The 11830-nt window shown below is 65.3% G+C and overlaps 3 protein-coding genes across 3 annotated transcripts in view; 1 reads left to right on the plus strand and 2 right to left on the minus strand.

Annotated features, from left to right (window-relative positions):
• H696_00328 (hypothetical protein) overlaps positions 1-3407 on the plus strand; it is a gene marked incomplete at both ends in the record, with an annotated part of 3846 nt that extends 439 nt beyond the window's left edge. The window contains 7 exons of the mRNA XM_009494175.1: positions 21-218; positions 302-1468; positions 1745-1855; positions 1946-2241; positions 2431-2987; positions 3094-3205; positions 3306-3407. Coding sequence (XP_009492450.1) covers positions 21-218; positions 302-1468; positions 1745-1855; positions 1946-2241; positions 2431-2987; positions 3094-3205; positions 3306-3407 — 2543 coding nt within the window. The remainder of the gene's footprint in view (positions 1-20; positions 219-301; positions 1469-1744; positions 1856-1945; positions 2242-2430; positions 2988-3093; positions 3206-3305) is intronic.
• A 311-nt stretch (positions 3408-3718) lies between these two features.
• Positions 3719-5231, minus strand: H696_00329 (rab family, other; the record flags this gene model as incomplete). Its single annotated transcript, XM_009494176.1, has 8 exons — positions 3719-3768; positions 3877-4090; positions 4214-4358; positions 4462-4513; positions 4613-4661; positions 4742-4822; positions 5025-5056; positions 5192-5231. The coding sequence occupies 8 exons, from the start codon at positions 5229-5231 to the stop codon at positions 3719-3721; spliced, it is 663 nt and encodes a 220-aa protein (XP_009492451.1).
• Positions 5232-7207: 1976 nt separating this feature from the next.
• Positions 7208-10961, minus strand: H696_00330 (hypothetical protein). Its single transcript, XM_009494177.1, has 9 exons — positions 10380-10961; positions 9991-10271; positions 9793-9877; positions 9426-9683; positions 9089-9268; positions 8413-8881; positions 8161-8279; positions 7759-8025; positions 7208-7557 (listed from the first exon to the last, which is right to left on the minus strand). The coding sequence occupies exons 1-9, from the start codon at positions 10951-10953 to the stop codon at positions 7298-7300; spliced, it is 2493 nt and encodes an 830-aa protein (XP_009492452.1). The 5' UTR covers positions 10954-10961; the 3' UTR covers positions 7208-7297.
• Positions 10962-11830: the final 869 nt, after the last annotated feature.

The raw sequence follows: 11830 nt of genomic DNA on the forward strand, positions 1-11830 counted from the left end.
CTATGCTTGCCGGCTGCCAGTCTTGGACATCCGCCGGCGAATTGTCTTCTGCTTCAAGTGCCAAGACTACCTACACTCGCCACATCAGTATGCCCTATCGGCGGCCATCCAGCAGCCACTGTCTCCGGCGGCGCGGTCAGCCCTGCAAATCCTTTGCAAGATCGAGAAGGCCATCTTCATGGCTGACCAGTTGGTCCGGCGCCAGGGGCTGGATCTCTGTGCGTCCATCCCCCGCTCGATCGAGAGGGTGATCCAGCTTTTGCCAGTAACGCGTGGTTGTTGTTGACACTCGAGCGCGCAGCCTGTCGCGCATCCCCTCCTGCCGGCATGTCGACTGCACTGCCGGCCAAGCCCCCGGCCTCGGAGTTGCTTCTCCTGTCGCGATATGTCCGGCCATTGGGGCTGCTGCCGGTTTGCTCGACCGGGACCCGGCGCGCGGGTGTGAATCGCGGCCGATCGACCGCCGGCCCCCCTTCACAGCTTCGAGTGGTGCTGCCACGGCCGTCCGCCGGAAAGGCCGAATCCGGTGGCGGTGGCGGTGGTGGTAGCGGTGGCGGTGCCACCAGCGGCGGTCGGGTGTTTGTCTCGACCCAGGCCGCCCCGTATGGGGTATACCCCCCGCGGCCGCGTGGGCTGAAGAACCACGGGGCTACGTGCTATCTGAATTCGGTCCTCCAGGCGGCGGTCATTCACAATCCAGTCATCCGGGAGTTTTTCCTTCAAGATCGACACTCCTGCGGGTTTCGCCGGGACCGCGCCCCCGGCCGCCCGGCCGACCTGTCCCAACTCACTCGGGTCAAGGGGTTGCCACCGCCCACGGTGGAAGACCAGCGCCAGTGTGCGGCCTGTGCGTTGGATTGGCTGATCTCACGGGCACATGCGCCGGTTCCCCAGGTGGAGTGTTTTGTGTCGGCGTCCGACATGGCCGCCGGGCGGGGCGGCTTGGGCGCCGCGGCGGCCGCCATCGGGGGGACGTCCTCCTCCGGCGGCGGCGGCACCAGTGGCGGTGGCGGCCCGAGTGCGGCGCACCCTGGGACCGGGCCCGGCCCGGCCGGTGAGCGTCTTCTCCCTTCGGGCATCGAGTTAAACACCCTCACTTCGCAGCTTCGGCTGAGTTCGGCCTCTGGCGGCGGGGGCGATGACACCAGTCGTGTGTTTGCGCTCGACCCGTCCCTGCCGAAGATCGAGTCCCCTCCTGGGGTTTCCATCAAGCGGGAGCAATCTTCGCCGGCTGGTGGTCCGGACTTTCCGCATCCCCAACGTCCGCGCCCGGCTGAGGGGCTCACCTCGCCGTTGACGCTACCGAGAAACCTGACCGTGTCGCCGGCCTCTTCGGCTTTGTCCACCAATTCGCTGGTCTATGTTTTGTGGAAGGCGGCCCCGGCGTTGGCCGGGCACTCGCAGCGCGATGCTCACGAGGCATTCCTGTCTCTCGTGGCCGCGGCGCACCGGCACTGCCCGGGATCCTGTATGTAATCTGGTCATCCTCCTCCTGGGGTGGGCCCACACCTGCCTGTTGTGTGTGTGTGTGTGTGTGTGTGTGTGTGTGTGTGTGGGACTGCCAAGCGCTGTTTGTGCCCCGATTGACTTACATCCGGCCCTTGTTTGTGTGTGTGTGTATGTGTGTGTGTGTGTGTGTGTGCGCGCGCGCGCGGATGTGCATGCGCATGCGCACCTGCACACGCCCGCATTCGTGTCTGTCTCCCCGGCCGACGGTGCCTCTGCGCCGGATCACCGATCACAGCGGTGTCCTTCCAGCTGACTCCCTCGCAGTGCAATTGCGGCCTCTACCAGTCCTTCAGTGGCATTACCAGCTCCAAGATTACATGTCTTTCATGTGGATCGTCCTCGACAAGTGCGCATGCCTGCCGTCCTCGCCGGGGTTGCCTGCTCATTCCCGGTTCTAACACCCCTCATCATGTCCATCCTGTTCATCATCACCCAGCTCTGGAGCCCTTCCTTGACATCAGCGTCGATTTGGCGTCCCCCTCCAGTCCCTCCGGGCATCCCTCCAACGGGGGTTCCCCTCGGTCAGAGCCTTTCCTGTCCCTGGAGGACTGTCTCAGGGCATACACCGAGCCGGAGGCGCTCGGCCGACCGCGGTGTGGGCACTGTCCAGAACCCTCCACTCGGACGGGCAGCCGCACAGCCGATGACACCATCCACGGGGGTGGCAGTCTCGGTGCCACCAAGCGCCTCTCCATTCAGACCCTTCCCCAGGTGCTGGCCATCCACCTGAAGGTACACAATGTGGATACCCTGTGGGGGCGTGCCTGGTTGTGTGTCCTCTCACCTTCTCATGCTGACCGTCATCCTGGCCCCTTTGCCGGCCCCCTCTCTCTCTCTCTCTCTCTCTCTCTCTCTCCCCCCCCCCCCCCCCCCCCCCCCCCCCCCCCCCCCCCCCCCCCCCCCCCCCCCCCCCCTGCACAGCGCTTCTCGCATCCGGCGCTGCAGCAATTTTCGGCACCCACCAAAGCAGCCAATAAGGTGGCCAACCACTCTGGCAGCGCAAGCTCCTCCCTGGCCCAGGCCGGCGATGGCATGCACTCTGCCCCCGCTGGGCATTCCCCCTCGTCGGCCTCCTCATCGGCGCCGAGTTCGACTTCCTCATCGGCAGTCACGTCGGCTTCCTCATCGACGGCCTCATTGCACTCGACGGCCAGCGGATCGCCCGGGACCCACCTGGGGGCCTCGGCCAGTTCCCTTTTCCACGCAGCCAGCATTTCCGGCGGGGGCTCCCCTTCGGATGCATCGTCGGCCCTGTCGATGCTTGGCCAGTCCATCTCATCGGCCTTCTCGGCGCAGGGAGTCTTTCCACTGCCGAGCTCCGACGGCACCCCCCGCAGGGATTGGCCCACGCATGCCAGCCGGCCGTTGGAGGTGTTGCAGGGGATCCCGAAGCAGGAGCTGACGGTCAAGTTCCCCCTGGAGCTCGATACGTCGCCATACCTCGACGAGTCGGCCTTTGTCGGTTGCCCGGGCAGCCGGTACGTGGCCTTCTGGCCGTGGGTTTCCTCCTCCCCCTCCCCCCCTGTTGTGTGCTTGCATTCCCACTGACTCTCTGTTTGCCCTCACTCGGTCGGATGGACATAGGCTGCCGCTTGACCTACGGTCCGAGTCGCTGTATGTTTTGACCGGGGTTGTTGTACATAGCGGGACCTCTGAGAACGGGCATTATGTCTCCTTCTTCCCCTACAGAGGAAAGGTATGCTCCCTCGCGCTGTGCGACGTGTGATCCGTCGGGAAGCCTTCTTCCGTCGCTGACCTCCCCCCCCCCTCCCCCCATGCCTGCGTGGATGCGCTAGTGGTACAAGGCCAGCGATGTCGATATCGAGCAGGCCTCCATCCAAGAGGTCCTCGCCGCCAAGGCATACATGCTTTTCTACACCAAAAAGTCCCTCATGTAGGGCGTTGGACTCCCCCTCTGCCCCCACCTTCCTCGGCCCCCTTGGGCTGGAATAAAAGCGTAAGGCATTTTCTTTTCTACACACCCCGCCATGTGCCGTACATCTCATCAGGCGAGGGGAGCGTGTCAGAGGAGAAGGCGGATTGTGTCTTTCTGTCCCCGCAATCTCTCACTGTCTTTTTTTCCATACACGGAAGGGCGATATATTCTCAAGGACAAGACGAAGGAGTGGAAGGGGAGGAGTCATGTGTGTCTGACTTGCTCCCTCAATTCCCATGCAAATGGACTACTGGGCCAGGGGGACTGGGTGCCTCAGCAGCCGCAGGCATCCGAGTCCTCGTCGGCCTGCTCGGTGATGTTGACTACATGCGTGAAAGGGGGGAGTCCGGGGGAGGGGAGACGAAAGTTAATCACTCGCCGGGCGGAGGCCGACAGGCTGGGCGCAAGGTATGTGGATAGGCGCCACATACCTGTGGTGTTGTTCGCAGCCTGAGCCGGCAGAGGGGCCTGTTCCTGTTCGACATCTGCTGTCTGTGCGCCACCGGCCGGCTGGCTGACGGCATTGTAGATGGACACAATCAGCTGGTGAAAAGTGAGGTTGATACCAACTCCGGTGCAAGCGCTGGTTTCATGGAAGAGAAGCCCATGGGCCTTGGCGAAGTCCGACCCACTCTGCGTCGGGACCTGGAGACGTTGGGGAGGGGGGGGGGGAGGGGGGAGATGAAGGGTGAGATGAGGCGTGTGCAAGTCGGCGGGGCCGTCCCACTCCTGGCACAGGATGGGGCATGCATGCGTCCCAAGATGTACCTTGCGATTGGCCTCAAGATCGATCTTATTCCCGACCAGACAAACCACCGTCGCGGGATGGGCATGGGAGCGAAGTAAGGACAGCCACCGGGGAACGCTGTTGAAGGACTCGACCGAGGTGATGTCATAGACGATCAGGGCTCCACTGAGTGGCAAAAACGTCAGGTGTCTGGGGCTTGTGACTGGGGGAGGGGGGATGGGGGGGGGGGGGGGGGGCAAATGGCAGGAGGAGCGGCAGAAGGACGCACACGGCGCCGCGGAAGTAGTTACGCGTCAGGGCGGTGAAGCGCTCCTGACCGGCTGGGAGGAGAGCGGGGAGGGGAGAGGGGGGATTGCGGTCAGACGATGGGAGAGAATGGCAGGCCCGAGGGAGGCGATGCGCGAGCAAAAGCCACACACCTGTGTCCCAGATGTGCACAGTCAGGCGTTTGCCTTCATGAAGGATGACCTGCATCGGTGGTGGGGTGGTTAGTATGGTGTTGGATGACCGCGAAGCGGGAGGCCCATCTAACGAGCAGGCGAGGGCACCTTTGTGGAGAACTCGATGGCCAGTGTGGCCTTGGAGCTTGGGTTAAACTCATCGCGGGAAAACCGGCCGAGGATATTCGACTGCCAGCCGAGGGGACACCGAGGCAAGGGGCATTGGGTTAGATGTGGCGGCGAGACAGACCGTGCGTCTGAACCGATGGCGCAGTGCATGTGTGTGTGTGTGTGTGTGCGCGCGCGCGCGCATGCAAGCATCTCCTTCTCCGCTCGCCATTCTCGCTGTCACTTTCTCTCGATCTATAAGTTTGGGTGTGTTTGCATGTACCTTGCCCACATCCGAGTCCCCGCAGAGAATCACTGGGAGGAAGAATCCCAGCGGAGCAGGGAACGGTTGGTGGCCGGTGGGGGAGACGTTGGGGGAGCAGGGAAGGGATGATGATCGGTGAGGAGAGGAGCCACAAAAGAGCGGGAGGCATTCACCACAAAACACACCTTTAAACTGGTAGTCATGCGCCACAAAGCCCGAAGACATCATGATCTCTCAACGAAGGCTGGCGTGTGCTCGTCTGCAAAGGTGATCAGGGCAGGAGGGCAGAATGTCAGTGGCGGGGGGATAGATAGGGGAGATGCAGCAGGCGCAGGGGAATGGCGCCGGAAGAGCAAGGAGGCGCATATACTTACCAGGGGACGATCGTCTGAGAGAATACGCGGATAGAAGGGGATGGGGCGGGGGGGAGGAGGAGAAACGGGGGAGACAGGGGTGGCGGTGTGGAGGAAGGATTCAACGAGGAGGGAGGGTGGGACAATGAGAGGTGCTGTCTGCCAGGTGGGATTACTGCCGGCGGTCTGGCGGCCTTTCTTCTGGCGGATCCTCCAGCCAGGGGGGGGGGGGGGTGTCGGCACTGCCTCCCCCCAGCCCCTCCCGTGCGGGGCATTTCGTGGAGCGCCGGTGCTCGGAACATTCACCCACCGACGAAGAGGCCATCAGTCTCACTGCCAGGGAGCATGAGCTCCGATGGAATCTTCCGCCAAGGCGAGGGGGGAGGGGGAGCGCATATCGGGGCCGATCACATCGGAACTGCCTGCTGTTCCCCCCTGGGGCCCTGGGGTGCTGGTTTTCCTGTTGTCCGGGGTGCAATGACTCCGGGGGCGGCGGCGGCGGTGTTCGTACCCAAGGCAATGGGGGTCGAGGGGCGGGCGGGGGCCAGGGGGGGGGGCGGGGGGGCATGCCTGGCCGGGTCGCCGGGCCGCAGGGGGGAGAAAACAGGCCCAGGGCGCCGGGCGGGGCAGCAGTACTTCCCGTGCATGGATGCGTCGGGGTCCGACGAGACAGACGGCCAGTGTGCCCCCGGGGGGTCCCTCCTGCAGACCGTTGGACAGGGGGCGGCGGGGCGCGCGCGCGCGCGCGCGCGCGCCCACGCGCGCGGCCGGGGGGGAACGGGCGGGGGGCGCGGGGGGGGGGCCGGGGGGGGGGGGGGGGGGGGGGGGGGGGGGGGGGGGGGGTAGACTGCGGATGAAATGGCTCTGCATGTGCCCGAGCCCTGGCGAGCCCCCCCTACTCGCCGCCCCCTCCCCCCCCCCTTCCTGCGGGGCAGGGTGGGGCTCGGAGCGAACTTGGAGACTCCCAATGGCTGCCGGGGCGCGGCCAATTTCCCCCGGACACACAAGACGCCAGGCGTACGTGTCACGGCGCAAGATGGGCGGGAAAACCCCGGCCTTTCGTTGGAGGGCTCGCCGGAGGGAAAGGCACACGGGCACACCGGAACATAGGGCACACGCGCGGTCGAGTCGGGGGTGGGGGGGGGGGGGGGGGGGGGGGGGGGCGAATGGCCCAAACTCGCGCGTTCGCTCATCAGCCTCTCGTGAGAGACAGGCAGTCTCGACCGAGCGCCGTTACGCCCTGCCCCGGCGGGTTTCTCCCATCCGCCGAAATAGCCCCGAATTGGGAGCCTGGCCGACCTGGCCCTTCCGGGCTCCGGGCGTTTCTCCGCGTCACCCCTGGGGCTGTCCGAGCGTGCGTGACCCCCCCCCCCCCCCCCCGGCCGGGAAGGCGGTCCCCGTCCCCGCTGCGGGGTGCCGCCGGGCCTTGGGAGGGGCCGCCGGGACGGACGGGCCCTTGCGCCGGCAGTTCCCCTTGGTGTAGGGCGGATCTTTTTTCTCACAAATACAGGGGCGCCCATTCCTCTCGGATGAGGCTCTCTGTGAACTGCTCTGCACATTCCTCCGGATGTGAGATCTTCTTCCTCGGGCCACTGCTCCCAATTCACCTTCCTTCTTCCGGTCTTTCTTTGCCTCTCTCTGCCTCTCTCCATCTCTTCATCTCTCTCTCTCTCTCTCTCTCTCTCTCTCTCTCAGCTTCCCAGCTTCTCAGCTTCTCTCCCTCCCCCTCTCTCTCTGTCTATCGCATTGTCTATCCTAGCTCCTGTCTTTGCCTCGCGCTACCTCGCCCTGTGTCCCATGCCCTTCCAGAGAAAGAGAGCAGGATAAGACAAGACCCACATGGTCGAATATGCATGAACCCTGATGTTGCCATTGCTCGGTAGGGTGCCCCACCGGAGTGTATTCCTTGAATGTGTGTGCCGACAAAGGCCAGGACAGCTACCGACAAGCGTCAGACGACGCGGGCACTGTTTGAACAAGACGCCGGCGCAAGGCAGCAATGGCCTCGGCTGGCAGGCCGCAGTGCTCTCGAAGGTAGACCTCGGCTCCGCCGAGCTCAGCCAGCGGACCCGACACGAACATGGCCATGGCCTCCCAGCGGCTGCTACTGAGGGTGAACGCCTCGTGTGGCGAGAGCCCCGAAGACTCCAGCCCGCCATCGGGATTCGGGAGCAGGCGCTCAATGAACGGCCGACGATCTGACCAGGCGAGGGGCGATGTAGGACAGCCAAAGAGGCCGCCGCCGCGGCCACAGCAGGGCGTCGAGTGAGTGACATATTCCCGGCAGCATGCCTGCTGGCATCGGTGTAAAGAGGTATGTGCACATATATATATATATGTATATGTGGTGGGCATGTGCTGCAGGAGCAAGGCGCCAAAGAGGATGATCATGCACGCACCCAGGCACACCTCCGTGCGCTGATAGTCACGGCAAATGGCTGCCGGGGAGGCGCCAAGCAGATCCAGCAACAGAGCCGAGGCAACGCCCGTGCGATCCTTGCCCGCCGTGCAGTGGAAGACCACGGCATAGTGATCGGCCTCCTCCACTGGGAGACCCGCCCGGAGGAGGCCCTGGTCGATGTAGGCATCGGAGAAGGGTGGCCCAGCGAGGAGGGAGAACAACGCCCGAAAGGCAGCCACGCCATGGCTGAGAATGTCCATATAGCCTGAGGCCACAAAAGAGGCAGCGGCGGGGAGGGGGGGGGAACATTAGAAGGAAGGGGGAGGGTAAAAGAGGGGAAGGGGAGGGGGGGGGGCCAGTGCGGATGCATGGGTATGTGTGTCCCAGCATGGGGGCGCACCGGAAACCATGGAGTTCGTGCACTTGGAATGGGACGCCCAGCGCCGGGAGAAAGATTCAGTAGGATTGCGATCGATGCTCGGATCGGCGAAGACCGGCGCGTGGAAGTGCACAATGCCCCTGAGGAGACCGTGGCCACACCGTGTGTCGCATGTACCAAGGACAAAAGCAAGAGAGAGAGAGAGAGAGACAGGGCCGAACATGAGCAAAGACCCGGGGAACCAAGGACGCAGGGGGAGACAAAGACACGCACGTCCTGGCGAACAGAGGCCCGAGATGGGCATGGTCGCGATCGAATTCGTACTGACTACGGAGGTCCACAACAGCCCGGACGCGTAGAGCATCATGCAAGTGCTGCAGGGCCTCGGGGCGGACGTCCGAAAAGCCGGCCGCCCGGAAGACGCGGCCAAATGCAGACACCGTGGCCCGGCGGATGGGCGAGCAATGGATGGTGGGCTGCCGGGCAGACGGGTCGGCACCCGCCAGGGGGTACCCCCCGAGGTCGCGGAAGTTGTCGACCCCCGACCAGTGGACATGGAACTGGGCCTCATGCCGACTGAGTCCCGGCGGGGGTTCCGGCGTGTTGGACGCCAGCGTCACCGACAGGGTCGGCACTGGCGACCGGGAAGAGCGGCAGCTGTCCAGCGGGTGAGCGATGCTGGCACGCGCGGCACGCAAAGCCGGCGAAAGCCAGCCCAGGATCGTGCTGACAACCAGGGGATCTAAGGTGGCCGAGGGGGCAAGGCACAGGAAGGGAGTCAGTGCTGGAGCCGAGGCCGGGAGAATGGGCCAAACCAAGGGCGGAGGGGGGGGGGGGGGGGGGGGGGGGGGGGGGGGGGGGGGGGGGGGGGGGGGGGGGGGGGGGGGGGGGGGGGGGGGGGGGGGGGGGGGAGCAGCACAGGAGGGACGCCCCGGGCCTCGGTGCGTACCAAAGCCCCGGAAGAGGTGGTCCGCATCGGGGATCAGCCGGAGCGTGTGGACGCCCATCTTGGCCGGGTGGCCCCGAGCCAGCAGGGCATTGGTGTAGTGCATGGCCTCGGTGGGCAAGACCACCGTGTCTCCAAGCCCGTGCATGGTCAGCGTGTCGACCCCCGAGGGGATGGCCGAGACTGGGGAACAGACGCCCCGGCGGCGGCGGCGGCGGCGGCGGCGAGGGGGAGGCATGCGCCAGAGGGACCCCGGCGATGGGTGGTGAGGAGCGAGCAAGCGTATGGCGAGCGAGGGGGAAGCATCCAAAGGGGGCCCGACAAAGCCGGGAAAGCGCACCAGCACGCAAGTTGACATCGGTGGCGATCAAATCAATTTGGGAGGGGGAGACGATGACAGCCCCCTCGCCACGGATGCGTGAGCGATAGCGCCAGCCGAACCAGCCGCGCCCTTCGGGAGCCGGGCGCATCCGCGCAACCTCGGCTGCCGTGTGCTTGATGGTGATGTCCCGGTGGTTGAAGCGGCTCCCGAGTGACGCGACAAAGCGCAGCGAGTGCGGTGGCTTGCGTGCTGCCTGGCGCATGACACACACCCCGCCTGTCGGGTGGCGTCGAGGGATCGAGGGTTGCAACATGGCCGAGGCCAGGCAGGGTCAGAGAGGGAGAGGCGATGCATGGGAAAGGACAAGGGGTGTCCACAAACACACCTCGAGAGTGGCCAATCAAGCCGACAACGCGCCAGCCATGCCGCTCGGCCGCAGCGATCGCGGCCGAGATGTCAATAAAGTCGCCCTAAGAGAGTGGCAGAGGGGCATCGGAGAGGGGGCGAGGCCCGAATGGTGTCAGTTCCCGAAGGTGATCACTCTTCCCGGCGCAAAGGAGGGAGGCAGGGGATGAAGGCCGACCTCATAGTCTGAGTAGGATGGCAGGCCCGGACTGCGACCGTGTCCGCGAAGGTCGACGCGCAGGCTGGCCGTCGGGGCGGGCAGCAGACCTGTGAGCAGGTTTCCTGCACCCGCGCACAGCTGCTCGCGCAGCTCGTCCAGTTCCCTGTGAGGAGCGGTCAAAGCCTCGACCGAGGCGGACACCACCGCCTCGGCCAGGGGCCCGGAGTGGGTGCGGCCAAAGCCGGCCGGGTCGGCCAGGGCCTGCGACAGGAGGGGGAAAAACAAGTTGTCCCGGTGGCCTGGATGGCGTTTGGGCGGTCAGACAGGAGGGTGGCAGGCGCTCGGAAGGAGAAGGGTCTTGGGCTGCTCCTCCAGGGGGGGGGGGGGGGAGCAAGCACCCAACATACCGAGCACCCCGTGAACGATGACCACAAGGTCGCGCCCGTGGCCAGCCGGCCAGACATTTGGACTCTGGCCGATGGAGGCCACGATGTCCGTCAGGTAGGAGGAGGAGGAGGAGGATGAGGAGGGCGAAGCGGAGGGAGAAGGGTCACCGGTGCTCGGGATGCAGAGGGTGCACGCGAGCTCGTGTGTGGGGACCATGTTGTCGGAGGCGGTCCGCAAATGGTCCGGAATGGCAGTCAAGAGCGAGGCTCGACGAATGGCGGCCCGAACGAGCGTCGCATCCTCCGAGCTGTCGCCAGATTCAATGTCATCCAGCAGGGCCGCTTCCCCCTGGGGGAGCGACAGAAAGGACACCTCCCGAAGGGAGAGCACCGGCCGGTCGGTGGGAGTCCCACCCTCGCCGGCAGCAGCAGAGGGAGTGGCTTCATTCGAGGTAGCGAAGGCGTCGCGTTCAAATTGATCCAGTTCTTCGGCCGAGGCTCCCGGATACCGAGCAAAGAGAGGTCGCCGGCCCAGGAAGCGCGGGTCGCGCACTGGCACCGTGAGAACCACCTCGGAGCAGCTCGAGACCACCATGATTCAACAGGAGGAGAGAGAGAGAGAGAGAGAGAAGGAGAGGGCGGAGTAGAAGTAGATGGGAGGGGGGAAAGAGGGAGAGACAGAATATATGTGTGTGGGCGGAGGAGAGAGAGGGGGGGCGGGGGGGGGGGGGGGGGGGGGGAGCGAAGAACGGCCGTACACGTGTGAGGGGTCGGGCGTTTTGGGTGCAATCTGATGAGCCGGCTCGGTGCATGTGTGTGTGCCACCTCGGCCGAAGGCGTCGACTGCCCGAGGCTCTTCCTCCGGCCAGCCAGTTGTGACACAGGGGGCAGGGGGGGGGGGGGGGGCGACCGGAGAACGGGGACAAACACGCTCTCGCGTAAGCCCGCTCGGCCCCCGTCCCGCGCCCCCCGCCATCCATTTGGCCAACGATCGGGCCGATCACAACGATCCCGTGCCTGTGTGGTAAGTTTTTGTCAGATGACGCGCCCGGCGCTCCGCATCCGCCCGAGAATCCCCCGGTCGCCGGGCGACTTCCATTTGTGTGTGTGTGTGTGTGTCCCTGCCCTGGCCCCCCGCCCCCGTTCCCCCGTCCCCCCCCCCCTCCCCATTGGACTTTGCCCGGGCTTCCTGCTGGGTCCGTTCAAGCACCTTCCGGTGCGCATCCACACTTTCCGAGTATCCCTGCACACATCCACCCAGGACATGGAGGAGGAGCGAGCGGCTGGTTGTTTGCTTTCCCGCGAGGCTGACGTCGCCCCTCCGGGGCAGAGTGCCTCGGCCGGCCCGGGAGCGCGAAGAAAACACCCGCCGCTGTCCGGTACTAGTTGCCGGCAACACCTCCACCCATAGATCCCTTGCCTCCTCGTCACGCGCCGCCCCTCCCCCCCCTTCCCCCCTCCCTTCGAAAGTC

Source organism: Fonticula alba, assembly GCF_000388065.1.
Source record: "Fonticula alba strain ATCC 38817 unplaced genomic scaffold supercont2.1, whole genome shotgun sequence".
In the NCBI taxonomy this organism is placed as follows: domain Eukaryota; order Rotosphaerida; family Fonticulaceae; genus Fonticula; species Fonticula alba.

Excerpts from the sequence above, each read along its gene's own strand:
- H696_00330 (XM_009494177.1), bottom strand. The coding sequence starts at position 10,953 with ATGGTGGTCTCGAGCTGCTCCGAGGTGGTTCTCACGGTGCCAGTGCGC. Across the intron at positions 9,269-9,425 it reads CGATGTCAACTTGCGTGCTG|TCTCGGCCATCCCCTCGGGG; the intron begins GTGCGCTTTCCC and ends TCTGTTCCCCAG. Across the intron at positions 8,026-8,160 it reads CACGAACTCCATGGTTTCCG|GCTATATGGACATTCTCAGC; the intron begins GTGCGCCCCCAT and ends TTGTGGCCTCAG.